This window comes from Musca autumnalis, unplaced genomic scaffold, assembly GCF_047663935.1.
Source record: "Musca autumnalis isolate F117 unplaced genomic scaffold, ASM4766393v1 scaffold_5, whole genome shotgun sequence".
Taxonomy (NCBI): Eukaryota; Metazoa; Arthropoda; class Insecta; order Diptera; family Muscidae; genus Musca; species Musca autumnalis.
This window is the reverse complement of record NW_027412088.1, coordinates 11,453,531-11,472,485: the sequence shown is the minus strand read 5'-3', so window position 1 is coordinate 11,472,485 and position 18,955 is coordinate 11,453,531. Positions and strand designations below refer to the sequence as shown.

General features: G+C 35.9%; 2 protein-coding genes across 4 annotated transcripts in view; one reads left to right on the top strand and one right to left on the bottom strand.

Moving 5' to 3' along the window:
- Positions 1–18,955, bottom strand: part of dpr1 (defective proboscis extension response 1) — a 541,854-nt gene that overhangs the window by 143,883 nt on the left and 379,016 nt on the right. The gene's annotated exons all lie outside the window — the stretch shown is intronic.
- The window catches only part of LOC141405727 (uncharacterized), a 36,793-nt gene that overhangs the window by 7,661 nt on the left and 10,177 nt on the right, over positions 1–18,955 (top strand). The window contains exons 3-5 of one of the 2 annotated variants that reach the window (XM_073990395.1): positions 10,957–11,020; positions 11,297–11,452; positions 11,550–11,611. In XM_073990395.1, coding sequence (XP_073846496.1) covers positions 10,957–11,020; positions 11,297–11,452; positions 11,550–11,611 — 282 coding nt within the window. Of the gene's footprint in view, positions 1–10,956; positions 11,021–11,296; positions 11,459–11,549; positions 11,612–18,955 lie in introns of both variants that reach the window. The other variant, XM_073990394.1, reaches the window with a different exon arrangement.

The window sequence follows — 18,955 nt, the reverse complement described above, 5'->3', positions numbered from 1 at the left end:
GAACCCAGAGTTAGGGAGCTGACATTAGATCAGATCTGAAGAGTTGCAACATTGGAACCGGAATAAGTGAATTGTGAGCAACGGTTAAATCACTCTGGGAAGAAGGAAGATAGGATCTAAGTCATGTTGGCGACGTTACGTTGACTGATCCGAAAAGTTGCGCAAGTTATTTTATTCCACAATTTGTCGAGCAACCCTGGCCTGACAGGGTGAAGGAAAGAGTACTACTCGTCGAGGAGGAACCTCTACAGTTTAAAACGCAGATGCCATTAGGATCGTTAAATCATCCAAAGTGTTAGGCACTGAGGGTGCCTCAATGGTAGTTTTAGAACGGCTTGGTAAGCCGGAAAATCTAAGCATGTCGCTAGCAAAAAACATCGTGTCCGACATCTGAAAATGGCCACAGTGGCCCACTACTGAAGCCAGACAAAGATGGCAGCAAAGATGAATCATGCAGACCAATTTCGCTTTTGTCGGACGTAGCAAAGATTTTTATACTATAAAGTACTACACGCTGTTTGAGCACATCGGCCAGACTAGACAAGTTTGAATGGTTGGATAATGAACAGGAACAAAATATCAAAGCCCCGTAGAATAAAACATGATGTTCCTCAAGTTGTGCTGATATTTCCGGAATTATTTAACCGGAATGGGCACATATAACGCGATAGATCAGTAAGTGGTATAGCTTACCACATTGCCATAGTGGTCTGCGAACATAAGTGCCACCCGATGTCATCCATCATATGCTGTAGCAACACCTAACGCACCCATTTTGAAATTTTCATAGTACTGTTTCAGACAATTTGGAGTTGATTTAGCCATGTCCGTCCGCCTGTCTGTCTGGCTGACTGGAGCGCACGATAACTCTCGAACGGATCAACCGATTCAGTCCAGAATTTGAAGGATTTAACCAATTTGGTCCATACCACACATCGTGAAATTTCTACCGGACTTAGGTGATGTTCCAATATGGACTCAATCGGTCCACTCCATCGGGTACCTCTCATACAAGAATTCAGAAATGTTTAGTTTAGGACCTGCTCTCGAATCGTTTTGATTTTTTTTGTAACAACTTGTATTCACTGCCCCCCATACGACGTTACATCAGGGGCAAATCCATACTTCCTGAGCAAATAACCTGAAAGGTACAAAAAACCCTATGACGCCGTGTGTAGTGGTTGGAGAGCATGATAACTCTCCAACGGATCTGCCGATTCGGTCCAAAATGTGGCCTTCGCAATATTTTGTGCAAACTTAGTTTAAGTTCGAAGATAAGCCATATCGAACTACTCCTTCAAAAATGTTCGAAAAAATTGTGTGCACGATAACTCTTAATAGGATAGACCGATTTGGTCGATACTTAACACATCCTAATATATCTACCAGAAATAGATCAGGTTCGAATATGGACTATACTTGTCCACTCCTTCGGGTACCTCCCACACAAAATTTTGGATAAATTCACTTTAAGACCTGCTCTCGAATCACATTAGTTTTTTTTTTTGAAGCAACTTGCATTCGCTGCCTCAATTACGACAATAAAATTTTTTTCAGAGGCAAGTCCATACTTCTTGAGAAAACAGCCTGAAAGGTACAAAAAAACCGTATGACACCGTGTGTAGGGGTTGGAGCGCAAGGTAACTCTCGAACGGATCTGGAGATTCGGTCCAAACTTTGGCCTTCGTAACATTTTGTCCAAAAAGTGTTTAATTCCACTCCTTCGGGTACCTCCCCCACAAAAGTTCAAAAATGTTCGTAAAACTTGTGCGCACGATAATTCTTGAAGGGAGTGACCGATTTGGTCTATACTTTACGCACCCATATATCTACCAGATATAGATCAGGTTCGAATATGGACTATATTTGTGCACTCCTTCGGGTACCTCCCACACAAAATTTTGGATAAGTTCACTTTAAGACCAGCTCTCGAATCACTTTGATTTTTGTTGAAGCAACATGCATTCGCTGCCTCAATTACGGCAGCAAAAGTTTTTTTCAGGGGCAAGTCTATACTTCATGAGAAAACAGCCCGAAAGTTGTAAAAACCCCCTATGGCAGCATATGTAGTGGCTGGAGAGGTCGAACCGAATACTGCGTTCGTCCACACTTTGGATATTGTAATATTTCTTCGAATATTAGATGAAATTCGAAGGTGGTGCTTATAGGTCCACTCCTTCCGGTACCACCTCCCACCCACCATAAAAGTTCGAAAATATTTGCTAAAATGGTACGCGCGCGATTTCTCATAGCAACGTAGCAACCGATTTGGTCAAAACTTTGCATTTCTAAATATTGTCGGAACTTAGCTTATATTAAAATTTGGGCCCTATCTGTCCATGTGGTACCATCCACACAAATGTTCAACATTTTTGTGCGGTTAAGGGTCTGTTCGAGGATCCTTTGCACATTTTTACCGAAGGTTTTCCTAGTGGCCATGTTTACAGCGATATTATGTTTTTCGTAGGATAGTGTGATAAAAAAAGCTCTATCTATCGATATCCCCGCAAATTTTTGAGCTTAAAACATATCCATACTTTTGTCGGTCGTACGCCCAAAATTTTGAAAACCCTCCGACTGATACTTATTTACTTGTGTCGTATACAAGTTAAGATAAATAGCCCAAAATTTCCGAAAATCCATTTATTTTTGTTGATACTTCTAAAAAATTCTTAAAACCTTCTAAAACAAAATCCTTAAAAGTCCTGTTTATATTAATATCAATATCGATATGATACTGTTGTTATCGGACAAAATGTAGGTAATGTTAGGTATATTTCGTCTACCTTCAAGAACAACAGTTGATCGTGACTTTCTGGTTGAGACCTGTTTTGATAATAATGAGTACATGTTTTCCAGAATAAGGGCTCCAATCCTCGCTATCCTTCCTATAGCTAAATATCGGGTGTAAATGGCGATAATATGGAATATTGCGTATACCAATATTTTGCCAACCCTATCAGAGATGTAAACTAGGGACCGAATATGGGGTTTATAAGTCACAAATAAATCGTTGGAAGGTAGCGAAAATAAATGAATCCAGTAAATTATTATAAGACAACTCAAGTGTATTATTTTCAAATTCAATCTCAGTATTAAATATCCAGTACCACCGTGTTCGCCTAGCCTTAACTGTAATGACTACACAATTGCCAACAAATTACATTGGCAATTTCTTTTCAGCATTCGTGTAGGATCCTTTTTGAATTTCTAGAACATTAGACAAATAAAATGAAAACATTTTTCAATGTAAAACCATTGGATTTTATTTTTCAGATTCTGGTGAGAATTTCTCACACACATGCTGCCTGCCGCCACCGAAAAAAAGAAATATAAATTTCTTGTGTCTGTTTTGGGTTTTTCTTCAGCTATGACCCTGAAATTGTTTAATGGCAAATGTTCGAAAACAAATAAAATATTATTACAAATAAACAGTAATAAATATCATTGTTAATGTATGCAAACAAGAAGATCTATGTGCGCATTGCTGTCACTGAAACTGTCGTAATACGTGTGTGTTTGTGTGTTTTTTGTACGTTTTGCTTGCGGTTATTGTGGTTTAGTTTAAACGCAATATTCACAATTTTATTTATGTTTCGACATTTTGTTAGGCAAATTGATATTGAAAAAAGAGCAAGAGAGAAAAACAGATGTACCCATCAGCCAATAAAAACCACCAATATTACTTAAAGCTACCGCCAATTTTAGAATCAACATTAAAATGTTTTCAATTATCAGCCTCAAACGTAGCGGCATTTAAAAATTGTCATTGCTGGTTGGTTTGGGTCGAATTGAATTGGCTGGCATTTGGTTTGTGTGGTGTAATTGAATTAAAATCAATATTTGTCTGTTTGAACGGTTATCTGATGGTGTTCGGTGGAAAATACTCAGCTGTTTTGTAACTAGCATTTATATCTATGCAAATAAATGACATTTGTTGTTTAATTATGCATAATTATAATTGCTGTTGACGCCTCACTATATGCTATGTTTTTTTGTGTGCGCTTGTATGTTTGTTTGCGATTTTGTTTTTGTGTTGTTTAATTTTCAATTGAATGTTTTTTTTCGGTTTGTTGTAGCTAGCCATCCTTGCAACCTCTTAATGAAATGTCAATAAGTTAAATGGGCTTTTTGGTTCGCAAAAAAGTAAAATGAAACGAACACAGGCAGACTATTTTTAATTGTCTTGAAATGAAATGGCCTGCAGCAAATGGGATTATTTGTAACAAATGTTCTTTACTGTGGACAGTAAATATGTCTGATGACTGGATTTATTATTTATTTACTGTAGTACAATTATGGTTTTTCGCGTTCAGACGAAGCAGACTTTAAGATTGAATGTATATGTGGTACAATTTTAAGCGAATTGTAAATTTTCACTCAAGCGAAATTATTTGAATGATTTTTCTTGGATTCGAAGTCAAAGTAAATATCTGTGTTTGCAAAATAACTGTAGGCAGAAACTAAAGCAATGATTCATTACTGATTTTACCTGAAGGAAATAGAAATAGGTTTTGCCAAGAAGTTTGTATTGTATCGAAATAATGGCCACAGACCCATCTATGCCTTTAGGTGAACGAGGGTATGTATACCAGGGTTATGACTTTTTACAGCCTTGTATCCCTGTATCATAGCATGATGAGTTTCTACATAAGATTACATAAAATCATAATTATAAGGTGATTCGGTGAAAATGATTTTAAAATTTGAGTTTATCAGAATTATGGGCAAGTGTCGATGTCATTGTAAGCAGATAATATAATTGACAAAAAAAAACATTAGAACCACATAAGATAACCAAGCTGACATAACATTTGTTTCTCACTAATTTTCTTTAATCTGAGAATCACAAAAATGTTGTAAACGCTTTTTTCAAAGGTTTTTGAAAGTGGTTTGGACATATCTTCTTTTTTTTCACAAAGGATTTCTATTCATCCTTCTTCCTTTTAAAGGGGTGAATAATATCTTTCGAACAAGTTATTACTTTTTTTTAAATCGGTAAACAAATGGCTTTGCTATAGTGGTTTAAGTCTGAAAAACCCCACAAAAAATTATAACTGAATTTCTCATAATTTTCAAAAATATAATGTTTTTTGTTTTGTTCAATATTTATTTTGAAAATTTTGTTTTTTCAAAATAGTCTGGCTTAATCCCATTGTTGTTGTTTTAATATTTTAAAACAACTAGTTTATTAGTGAAAAAATTTGGCATTGTTTGCCAAGGGGTAAGGCAGGGAAAACTATAGTTTCTATAGTTTGAAAATTGTGAGAAATTCAGTTATATTTTTTGTGGTGTTTTTCAGACTTTAACCACTATAGCAAAGCCAATTGTTAACCGATTTAAAAAAAAATAATAACTTGTTCTAAAGATATTATTCACCCCTTTAAAAGGAAGAAAAATCAATGCCCATTTAAATTTGAAATGTGAGAATCCCAAATTTTTACTACTTTTACCGTTATAAAAAATAAAACGAAGTGACCCAAACGAACTAAAGGCATTTTCGTTGTCCATGGATCCAAACACGATAGAATTTTTCATCAGAACGCCTGAATATTTTTCTGGTCAACTTTTGTAGCACAGTGGCATTTATCGACATTTTTCGAAAAGGTTGCACCTTCTCAAGGCCAAAACTGCCTGAAGCAGCGTTTCAATGCTTTTGCGATGTATTAGAGAGTTCTTAATTACTGCCTTGGCTACAATTTTCGATGTTCGATCGAAAATTTCAATGGTTTGGCTGTTATATGCCAAAATGTCTAAAAAACGTGGATAAAATACTTAAAGTCAAATCGGGAGCCTCGATTTTCACCTTAGACCTATGCTTTAGTGGACTTTTTTGCTCAGTTCAATCCAAGCAATCAGAAACGCGAAGGGCCCATTAAGGTTTTTTCCTTCCATACAAATCGCCTTCCATACATTTATGGGCCAATGTGCCTTGGCGGTGAATACCGACGTAGTATGAACCAAGGGCTATATCTGTTATACAACGACATCAGCATAGTTAAACGTATCGAGATACAACGATTGCGTTGGCTAGACCATTAGTAAGAATGATGGATGATAAACCTGCTAAAAAGGCGTATAAATACGACTGGGCTTCGATGGAGCAAACAAGTGGAAGACGAGATCGGAAACGCAGCATTCAAAAAAGTTCGGCTTATAGGACAAATATTCTGTAATAGGCCAACTAAGTGAGTAAGGTTGTTGGTCATATTTCATTTGTTCAACCCAATCTTCGAACACGTTGTTATTTTACGAGTACTTTGGGTTTGAAAATGCAACAAAAAGTAGAGGAAACTATTTCTCCTTCGCATGATTCGTCGTTATAATCGATAGCAAAATCCAAAAATTTGCCAAAAAGACGATGTTACAACCAGTGTTTCGGAGTCGAGGTATTTTTGGCTCGACTCCGACTCCAGGCCAGTTTTTTTAACGACTCCGGCTCCGACTTCGAGTCGACTCCAAGGGTAAATTGCTATACCACTAAAAATGAATAAAATGTGGACAAGTGGTTAACTTTTTCCTATATTTGGGCCCATATAGGCTAATCTGTTTGTTTTTCCTAACATATTCTTTACAATGTTCATTAATACTCAACTACAGAACATGAATATGAAGTAACATTCATATTTATATAATTTGTACTGAATCTTATATTGAAAAAAAGCAATAAAATACAACTTTGTCAGTTTTACCTTTTTCCCGAGTATATTCTGGAAGGAACTTTTCCCCGTGCAAGAATCTTTAAGCCTTCAAAATATGTGAAAATGAAGGGCAATACAAATAAAAAAAAAAAACTGCATGCCGCCAAAATGATAAGCAATTCATGACGAGGTTTTAAAATGGCTGTAAGCCAAAATTTTACAGTGTTTCTGGAGCCTTAATGATGACCCCCAGTTGAAAAGCCATTTTTCGTGAAATTTACGAAACTACGAAACTTTTTTGGTAGATTTTTTTCTTCATTTCAAGGAGTACAACTTAATATGCTCCTTGAATTTTTTGTTGAAAAATATAAGCGAAGTTTTTTGACAAATCGCCGTCTACGAAAACATGTTTTTATAAAAGCGTTTTGTGGTGCCAACTCTATCTCGAAAACCAATAAACAGTTTGTCATATATTTTGTGGGCTTATCAAGGACGTACAAATTTAGTCCCATATCGATCTATTTCGTAACAAGTTTTAGATTTTACTGAAAGGGTGGACAACAAAGTCAGAATTTAAATTTTTGGTTTAAAAAACTAACAATTTTGATCTTAAAGCGGGCAAAAAAAATTAAAAATAAACTCGATCGACGGGTTTCTAGATCTTGATGTCCTTACTAGATTTTTATGGAATAAAGATTTTATCTAATCTTATGTAAATGCTCTCAATATAATACATGAATATCAGGTTGTAAAAAAATCATAAAGATAATAACCATCCGTATTTCATACATATGTAATAACTAGACAACGGAATTTTATGCAAACCCTATTTTTTAATAATAGGTAAAAAATTTTTCAAAGTAAAAGGAATGGAGAAAGAATGTGTTAAAAAAGAATTCAAATAAATTTTGTTTTTTCAAAATAGTCTGGCTTAATATCATTGTTGTTGTTTTAATATTTTAAAACAACTAGTTTATTAGTGGAAAAGATTTGGCATTGTTCGCCAAGGGGTAAGGCATGTAATACTATAGTTTCGATTCTCGCCACGGAATCTCATCAGTTCTTTCGGTGGAGAATTCTTTGGCGAGAATCGAAACTATAGTATTCCCTGCTTTACCCCTTGGCGAACAATGCAATTTTTCCCACTAATAAACTAGTTGTTATAAAATATTAAAACAACAACAATGGGATTAAGCCAGACTATTTTGGAAAAACAAAATTGCAAACGATATCCCAATAAAAACGCCACAATGTTTCGAATTCAAATAAATTTACAATTTTCTCAAAGAAAGGGTGCTTTTGTAGGAAATTCCTGAAAGAAAGGGTGCTTCTATAGACCCTACCTGAAAGAAATGGTGTTTCTATAGACCCTTCCTGAAAGAAAATGTGCTTACAGAGATCGTTTCTGAAAGAAAGGTTGCTTCCAGAGACACTTTCTTAAATAAATGAAGCTTCCAGAGACCCATTCTGAAAGTAAGAGTGCCTCCAGATAACTATTCTAAAAGAAAGGGTGCCTCCAGATAACCATCTAAAAGAAAGGGTGCTTCCAGAGACCCATTCTCAAAACGGCGCTTCTATAGACCCTGTGTGTAAGATAGGGTGCTTCTATAGAACCTTTCTCGCCTATAGAGACTCCATTCCGCTCGTCTATAGAGACTCCCTTCCGCTCGTCTATAGAGACTCCCTTCCGCTCGTCTATAGAGACTCCCTTCCGCTCGTCTATAGAGACTCCCTTCCGCTCGTCTATAGAGACTCCCTTCCGCTCGTCTATAGAGACTCCCTTCCGCTCGTCTATAGAGACTCCCTTCCGCTCGTCTATAGAGACTCCCTTCCGCTCGTCTATAGAGACTCCCTTCCGCTCGTCTATAGAGACTCCCTTCCGCTCGTCTATAGAGACTCCCTTCCGCTCGTCTATAGAGACTCCCTTCCGCTCGTCTATAGAGACTCCCTTCCGCTCGTCTATAGAGACTCCCTTCCGCTCGTCTAAAAAAACTCCCTTCCGCTCGTCTATACCGACACATTTCAGGTGAAAAGTTGTATACCCCCAACGAAGACTTAATACAAAATTTCAGCCATTTCAATGTGATGTTTGAGGCCACAACCTTCAAAATATCGGAAATCGGGAGGTACCGTTCTATAAGGGCTATATAAAGACTTAATACCACGAAGACTTAATACCAAATTTCAGCCCTTTCGGTGGGATATTCAGGTCACAAATCCTTGCATATGCTTTTGCATCCCAGCAAAATGTTTGTAGCCAAAGAAGTAGTTAAATCATGAGTGCAAGTGATTTCGGACTACATCTTTTTACGTGAAAGAAGTCATGATTTTTAAAAGGGCATGGTGCAGTGAGGATACTGTCTAAATTACTTCTTAAGCACACATTTTGCATTAGTTCTTTGTAGTGAATAAATCACAACAACATATGATTCAACTACTTCTTTGGCTACAAACAAAGATGTAGTTCGAAATCACTTTTATTATTTTTTGTATACAAATTACTTTTTATGGATGCAAATATATTGCTGTTATTATAATTAACAAAAAACAAATTATGTTCTTTGTCTTTTTAAGTTTTTTTGCAAAATTTTGAAATTTCTAAAATGTGAAAATTTTATGAAATGGATTCAAATCGGACATTGTCAAAATGTGAAGAACGGACTGCATTTTTCATGACTCTGCGTGGACTGCTTCAAAAAAAGCTATTCAATCACTACTTCACAAGGAACAACTTCAAATAAATTTTGCTGGGATATGTTAGTTTTATGCAAATTTGTCAAAATATGTCAAAATAAGCACGATATACAAAACTATCTGGGCCTAATTCATTTTATTTTGTGATAAAACGAGTTTCTGTCTAATCAGATTATCTCTACGGCCATCCTAACTGATACGAAATATACCGAAATACATAAACATACGGATTTTTTGAGAAAAGAACGGGTAAAAGTGATAAGGACATTGATAAGGTGACAATATAGATTTTTTGGAACCTACATACATTTCTCGGAGGAACAGTTTTGTAGAATTTTTTCATGTAGAAAATCTGAGCTATAATGTTAAAATATTCCACAAAAAGATTCCTCATTCTATTTAGCTGAAACCATGTCATCTCAAAATGCTGAAACAATATCGCCAAACAAAGCTATAAACATTTTTTCAGGCGTTTTTAGGGGCCAATCAAAAAATCATTACGTCATAACTCAGAAATATCAGCTATGGGAACCTTTGGGTTACTTAATTTACTCAATATTGGCTTTCATTCCCATAGGGAATTTTTTTCAGCCCTAGACCTTGACTTCCATTTGGTGTCACAGTGCAATCGACGGAGTCTAACAGGTCCGTTAGTAGAAGACAAGGATCACAAAAGACAAGATGAAAAAACCAGTAAACCTCTCTGAGAAGACCAATAGGTCTTCTGACAAGATTCTTGTAGGGCTTATACAGAAGACTCAAAATGTTCAATTATAACTCGATTGTTATAGAACTATACTTTTGCTTGCAAAAAATTAAAGGATTAACTGGATATTTTCCACATAAATTTTGTAATCAAAATAGAGCTGAAAAACTCTAGACTTCAAAGGATAGTAAATATCCTGTGAATCGTCCTCTAACTATCGTTCGCTTATATGTTTTCTTAGAGATTTCTTTTCAAATAAATAATGTTTTTTGAAAAAATTTGGTGTGCCGAATTTAATGTTATATTTCTATAATGTAAAAAATTGCCCGGAGTCGGAGTCGAGTTATTTTTTCGACTAAGACTCCGACTCCAGCAAAATTGCTCGACTCTGACTCGTAGACTACGACTCCGACCCTGGTTACAACCGATATATCGGAATTCCAATATGACTTACGTGAGCAGTACGTCTCTTCCAGGAAGAACGCTTTAGGGTATATATTAAAAAGTTTACCAATTTTTAGATACAAATTTTGATCTATTTAACCCGCTGAAGTGGTTGGTTTTCAAAAATATTCCTTTTTTTTTTTTTGTTTAATGTGTCTCCATTTCCAAATTTTGCAAAAATTCAATTACCATAAATTTGTTATTGTTGACGACATCTAGTCATGTAATTATACCCTGTTTGTTTAATTACACAACATAACATTTCACATGGATGATTGATTGGTGGAGAATGACATTGTCAAAATATAAAACAATTGAAACATGTGTAAATCATGCACATGTATGTTTTTCGGTGGCGTATAAGTAATTATATTGTCATTAGTCGTCATACGCCGCATGTGGTAATGAAATTTGTTATGGAAATTAATTTTAGCTATTTTCATTTGTTTTTTTTTTTTCTTCTTTTTACAGATACTCGTTTTGGGAATCATTGCGCATTTGGTATTCAAGATCAATGAGTCGGCGAGCTTTACAGGTAAAATGTCAATGACGCTGGTTATTCCTTTGACATTGATTTATAAAATGTCTGTGGTCATTGATTAATAATATCAATAACAAAATATTTTTAATTACATTTTCATAAAACCAGCGAAGGTGGTTTGCAATAGAAAATAATTATTTTTATTAACTGTATTTTCATGGAATTATTTGTTTGCAGAAAAAAACTCTATAATTCCGTGAAAATGCGTCGTACTCGTTGTTTATTTATTATTTTTCTGCCTTGTTTATTTATTTTTCTTCAACAATAAAGGAAGACTGTCAAATGTTTTCTCTTTTAACATTGGTTGCCTTTGGCATTATTGGCACTTTACTGGTTGCCGTCCAATATTACATTTTGCAAGGACCTTTGTCGGATATGGTCCGTCTGTGGAGCAAAGGCTGGTTAATATTTTTCCTATTTGCCACGGTGATTGTGAATGAAAATTTACATTTGAAATGCTAAAGGCTTTTTTTGAAATTAATCTATATTTCTTTCCATGTCCCCCCTCCGTGCATTGTTGCAGTTGGCAGTCTACTTGGTTAATGTTTATGTGATAGCCAAATCCCATTTGACCCCTTGGTATCGGTAAGTACCGCCAGGCATATTGAGGCCAACAAAGCAATTCACAATTACACAAAACAAAAACATCTAACAAAACAAAGACTCAATTTGTGTGTGTGTGTCTGTTTTTTTTTTTTTAAAAAGAAACAAAACTAAGTCACAGTATTGTTTTTTAGGGTCAAAAATGATGATGGCATAGCTGTGCCGAAAAAAAAACAACTTTATATAGCCTTTAGGTTTTGGCCTTTTTTGGGGAAAATATGACAAAAAAATTTTAGAAACAAATACATCTACAATGGCAATTCCCAGTATCTGCAACTGACTGCTAGGGAAAAAGCATGAATTTAAAATTTTTCTGCACTCGACTCTTTTCAAATGTTAGTGAATGTGTTATTGTATTGTTATTTATGGTCTGCTGTGTATTAGATGGGGTCATGAGATATTCAGAGATATAGCACTGCAGTTGCGTGTGAATTAAGGTTAATTTCAAATCATTTTGGTGTCATGGAACGTACACCCAAAGAAAATATGACACCATACGTGGTCAAAATGACCACGTCCGTAGCCAATAGTGTATCAACACCGTTGGTGGTCGGCATGAACACGCCGTTGTTAATTTAACAAGGAGATGGTGTCAACAGTTTCGAGAAATGACAACGTACCGTGGTCTAAGGGAGCACGTTTATGGTTTTAATATTAAAAATTTAGCACGCATGTACTAATATTGACAGACCCAAAACATGACTACAGCCGTGATAAAAACAAGTAAAAAAGTGTCAGTCGGCTTTGCCGAAAGAAATATACCCTCAGCCAATGTGGAGCGAAACTTTCACCTCAGGACAGATCGAATGTATTTAAGGTCTCTTCAGAATTTTGTGGCCTTTTTCGGTCATTTGAACATACCGACAAAAATGTGGATTAGGAATTAACTGCACTTAGACACAAATGTTGAACTTTTGTAGGGCAGGTACCCTTAGGGAAGACCGATATGGGCCATTTAAGAAGTTAAACTAAATTTTGATAAAATATTAGGAGATCCAAAGTTTGGACCAAATTGGTTGCCCCATTCAAGTGATATCGTCCTAGGATTTTAGTGACATTTTTTAAATATTGGGGAGAAGTACCGAAAGTTGTGGACCGGTATTACCCATGAAACTAAGTTTGGATATAATATGACGAAGACCAAATGTTGGACCAAATCGGTTGAACAGTTCGAGAGTTATCGGCTCTCCAACCGCCACATATGGTGACATAGGGTTTTTTACACCTTTCGGGCTGTCAAATTGATTCGAGAGCAGGTCTTAAAGTGAACTTATCCGAAATTTTGTGTGAAATGTACCAGAAGGAGTAGACAAATATAATCCATATTCGAACGTGATCTATATCTGGTAGATATATTAGGATGTGCAAAGTATAGATTACGTCGGTCACTCCCTTCAAGAGTTATCGTGTGCAAAATTTTTCCGAACAATTTGAAGTTTTGTGGGGGAGGTACCTGGAGGAGTGGACCGATATAGCCCATCTTCGAATTTAAACTATGTTTTGATAAAATATTACGAAGGCCAAATTTTGGACCGAATCGACAGATCCGTTCGAGAGTTATCTTGCGCTCCAACCACTACACAAGGTGTCATAGGGGCTTTTTGCACCTTTCCGGCCATTTCCTCAGGAAGTATAGACTTGCCCCCGATGAAACTTGTACCGTCGTATGGGGGACAGCGAATACAAGTTGCTACAACAAAAATAAAAACGATTCGAGAGCAGGTCCTAAACTGAACTTTTCCGAAACTGTGTGTGGGGGGAGTGGACCGATTGAGTCCATATTTAAACTTCATCTAAGTCTTGTAGAACTTTCACTATGTACAAAGTGTGGGCCAAATCGGTTACTCCCTTCAAGAGTTATCGTGCGCAATTTTCCGAACATTTTCGAACTTTTGTGGGGGAGGTACCGGAAGGAGTGGACCGATATAACCCATCTTCGAACATAAACTAAGTTTGGGCAAAATATTACGAATGCCAAATTTTGAACCGAATCGGTTGCTCCGTTCGAGAGTTATCGTGCGCACCAGCCAGACAGACGGACAGACAGACGGACATAGCTAAATCAACTCCAAATTGTCTGAAACACATTTCGTCCAAACATACTTGGGGTCTAAAACCATTATTTCGATGAGGCACATTTTGCCCGTATGAAAGTGTATATACCCTCGTTAGCATAAATGCTGAGGGTATAAAAATGGCAAGGGAACACATAAATTATATATGTCCTTTACACCGTGTAAATTCTTCAGTAATCCTTTTTAAAATAACTATGCTTATGTTTATGTAATTTTCATTCAATGCTTTTATCTGCTGACATTCTCTGTGGATATTGGCGGATCAAAAACCATGTTCTTTAAGTTACATTTTAACTTCTTGTATCATATTTAAAAATTGTCTCCAAAACAAACGCCCACCCATCTTAGTGTCCCAATAATCTAAAAAAAAGAGGAAATTTGAATGGAATTGAAATCATTGTTGCAAAAAACTTGGAAATGACATTTCCCATGGACTGAGTGCATTCTTTCATCTGGTCGATGTTGGTTGGCATGGCATGGTGTCGTTCATTGGCTTGTTGTTGTTGTCTGTGCAATGTGGAATGATGATTGAGGCATAAATTTGACAGTTAAAAAGTCAAAGTGTTGCTTTTTTAAGCAAACTCAAAAAACCGATACTTCAAACGAAAGTTGTTGTGTTTATTATTTGACGTTGCTGTTGCTGCTTTGTTGAAAAGTTATGACAACAGCAGGACATTTTATTCCAGAACAAAAATATGACAAAAAAAATAATGATAAAGACAGCAATGTCATCACAACATAAACAGAGTTACATTTGATTGCCTCCAAAAAAAACCAAAAAAATCGCCGAAAAATGCTTGAAACTCAAGTACAGGCATACTCTTGCATAAAACCGTTAAGGTCGAAATAATCAAACAAACAAAACCTGCAACAGACTTAAATGACAGATTTCAATGGCAGTCTAGGCTTGTTGTGACTTTTGACGATGAAGATTATAATGTCGACTATGGTTACAGTGACAGGAGATTATAAAAAAACAACAACGGATTCTTGTTTAAATTCAAGTATTTTGAAACCAACAATTAAAAAGAATTTTTTCAACGTTTGCTGTCAAAGTGACGGTCACAAACTGATGAAAACGGATGATGTTCAGACATCAAGCAGTTTTTTTGGAATTGAAAATGGCAGTACGTAGAAGCATGTAAAAGCATATATGTAGGTGTATAAATTAGTTGTTGAAAATTAAATTATTAAAATGAATTTCAACAACGGAATGATCAGAAATCAATGCTTTAGGACCACTTGCGAGAAAATGTCAACGAATGCTTCATATATTGTTCGGATTTTTTGCACTTAATAAGCTTTTCAAAACGGTATATTAAACATACTACGTTAGGAAAATGATAGCTAAGCCATAGCTTCGGAAGTTGTCAGTTATCATAGAGTAACCGGGATGATAGAAATATTAACAGACGAGCAGACCCCGGTCCGCGTTGTTGGCAAGTCATAATGAGTTTTAATGACAACTTTTTATGGACTTAATGCTTCACAATTCAAAAATAGTTATTTTCTACCTCACTTCTTCGGTCCATTGTCAAACCGAGGGGGATTTTAAATTTATCAACAGATTTTGTATGTAACCTTTCTTTTCTCTTACGGACTTTGTCGGATTTTTTCGCCCATTGATGCTTTTTAGGATTTATTATCGTCCGTGTCCTCGGTCTTTATCCTAAAGCGATCTAATTATAAAAATTAAAAGATGGTTATGTTGGATTATTCCGCTTATTAAGACTTATATGTTTTAGTTTTTCATGGCTGATTGACCGTTGAACCTCACCATTTAAGAACGTTTGTAAGTGTATAGTTTTTCTTGATCGGGACACAAAGATGTTGCCTCGAAAATTAATTTGCAAGCCGATGCACTGATAAGTTTAGCAACTATAGCGATTATAAAACAATAGGCCCCCGAAATTCGTCCACAAATATATAGCATTTTGGACCACGGAATATTCCAGAAAATTTTCTGATAATTGCATGAAAATAGTTGTGTTCCTTTACTTACCTGAGGTTACCATTTTTACCAAAAAGTTGTAAAAGTGGAAGCAATTTTTAAGAGAGTGAGATAGGAGAGACTGCAAAAATGCCTTTCTCTTCTACCTCAGGCTACCAGCAAAATTTCTACAGGTAAAAAATTGTAGAATGGATTTTTCGACACTTGTTTAACTACTATTTGACAATGAAGAAAGAAATGAAAAATCACAGAAGATAAAAGGCGAACGCTGACAAAACAAAATTAAAAACTGTGAAATAAAAGAAGAAAATTTAATTTTCATGTTTTTTGACATTACTACCAAATCTAGCAGATCGTTCCTTTACCTTTCTGGTAAAACTGTTCATGAGAGAGCAAATTTGAGCAACTTTTACAGTTTTATCTTTTACAACTTTTACCATTAAAAAATAAAAGGAACAAAACTATTATGTTCAGTAGTTTTGAAAAAGTAATGTATTGAAAAAATTGGACGTGTCATCAGTTTTCAAGATATAACATATTTAAAAAAGTGAGCGTGGTCCACTATCCAAGTTTTTGTATAGCCCCCATATAACGGTCCCTCCCCATTTTTGTAATTTTGAGGATATTAGCAAAATTTTTTGACCGAGTTACCTGTAATTTGACGTTTGAGGTTCTAAGTGGTCAAACAAACATCTCCAACAAAGACTGTCAACATAGTTCAATGTTTTGGTTTAACCCCATATAACAGTACCGGCCGATTTTCTGTATTTTTAGGATTATAGCTACAATTCCTGTAATTAGACATTTGAGTTTCCAAGTGGTCACAAAACATCTCCGCCAAAAATTGTCAACATAAGTCCACGTTTTGGTATAGCCCCCATATAACGGCACTTCTCGATTTACTGCATTTTGAGGATTTTATTTACAATTTTTAACCGAACTAGCTGTAATTTATCAGTTGACGTTCCGGGTGGTCACAAAACATCTCTACCAAAAACTGTCAACATTGGTCCATGTTAGGTTTCGACCGATTGAAGACATTTTTATACCCTCAGCATTTATGCTAACGAGGGTATATACACTTTCATACGGGCAAAATGTGCCTCATCGAAATAATGGTTTTAGAACCCAAGTATGTTTGGACGAAATGTGTTTCAGACAATTTGGAGTCGATTTAGCAATGTCCGTCCGTCTGTCTGTCCGCCTGGCTGGTTCGCACGATAACTCTCGAACGGTTGAACCGATTTGGTTCAAATTTTAGCTTTCGCAATATTTTGTCCAAACTTAACTTAAATTCGAAGATGGGTTATATCGGTCCACTCCTTCCGGTACCTCCCCCACAAAAGTTCGAAAATGTTCGGAAAATTTGTGCGCACGATAACTCTTGAAGGGAGTAACCGATTTGGTCCAAAGTTTGCACATCGTGAAATTTCTATCAAACATAGATAAGGTTCCAATAAATACTCAATTGGTCCACGCCTTCGGGTACCTCCCACACAAAATTTCGGAAAAGTTCAATTTAGGGCCATCTCTCGAATCGCTTTGATTTTTATTGAAGCAACTTGCATTCGCTGCCTCAATTACGACAGTAAAAGTTTTTTTCACTGTATTTTTTTCACTTGTATTCACTGTCCCCCATACGACGCTATAAGTGCTATAAGTTTCAACAGGGGCAAGTACATACTTCCTGAGAAACTAGCCTGAAAGATACAAAAAACCCCTATGACACCATGTGTAGTGGCTGGAGCGCAAGATAACTCTTGAACGGATCTGCCGATTCGGTCAACAATTTGGTCTTCGTAATATTTTGTGCAAACTTATTTTAAGTTCGAAGACACGGTTCACTCCCTCAGGTACCTCCCCCACAATAGCTCAAAAATGTTCGGAAAAATTGTGCGCACGATAACTCTTGATGGGAATGACCGATTTGGTCCATACTTTACACATCCTAATATATATACCAGATATAGATCAGGTTTAATTATGAACTATATTTGTCCACTCCATCCGGTACCTCCCACACAAAATTTCGGATAAGTTCACTTTAAGACCTGCTATCGAATCACTTTGATTTTTGTTGAAGCATCTTACATTCGCTGCCTCAATTACGACAGTAAAAGTTTTTTTCAGGGGCAATCCATACTTATTGAGAAAACAGCCCGAACGTTGTAAAAACCCCTATGGCACCGTATGTAGTGGCTGGAGAGCTCGAACCGAATATTGCGTTTGTCCACAGTTTGGATATTATAATATTTCTTCGAATATTATATGCAATTCGAAGGTGGTGCTTATAGGTCCACTCCTTCCGGTACCTCCCCCACAAAACTACGAAAGTATTCGCTAAAATGGTACACGCGAATTCTCATAAACCTAGCAACCGATTTGGTCCAAACTTTGGATCTCTAAATATTGTTTAGTTTATGTTCAAATTTGTGCCCTGTCTCTCCAATCCTTGTGGTACCATTCACACAAATGTTCAACAATTTTGTGTGGTTAAGTGTCTGTTCGAGGATCCTTTGGATATTTTTACCGAAGGTTTTCCTAGTGGCCCTGTTTACAGCGATATTATGTGTATCGCAGGCTAGTGTGATAAAAAGCCCTATTTATCGTTATCCCCGCAAAATTTTGAGCTTTAATCCTATCCATACTTTTGTCGGTTCATACACCCAACATTTTTAAAAAACCCCCTAAATGCATAAGTTTTTTTTTTTTTTTTTGGGAAAAACGTATTTCAATCCACACATGCTGAGGGTATATCTCTGTCGGCAAAGCCGACTGATACTTTTTTACATGTTTTTTTTTTTAATGCTATCTAACTTTTACTTTTCGTTTATTCTGTAGACATGTTTAAATTTTCTGCACAAAATACTAGATATATGTAGATACATTCGTATATATGTGTATGTAGATAAGTGTTCTCTCTTCCCGTATACATATGCAAATATATCTATGAATATTTTCAAAAGGTTGCTTTTATTTTGATCTTTGAATTTGCAATTATGTATACTCGTATGCTATTAGAAATATTCATACATGCTACATATGTATGTAATAGTGATGGACGAGAGTAAATAATATATTTTTTATTTATTTTAATTTTGCTTATTCAAAAAGTCTTGCTTAATCCAATTGTTGTTGTTTTAATAGTTTTAAACAACTAATTTATTATTGAAAAAAGTTTGGCAGTGTTTGCCCCTTTTACCCTTTACCTTTCACCATAATGTGGAGGGGTCATTCCATTTGTAACACACCGAAATATCCGTCGGAGACCCTATAAAGTGAATGTATATTCTTGATCAG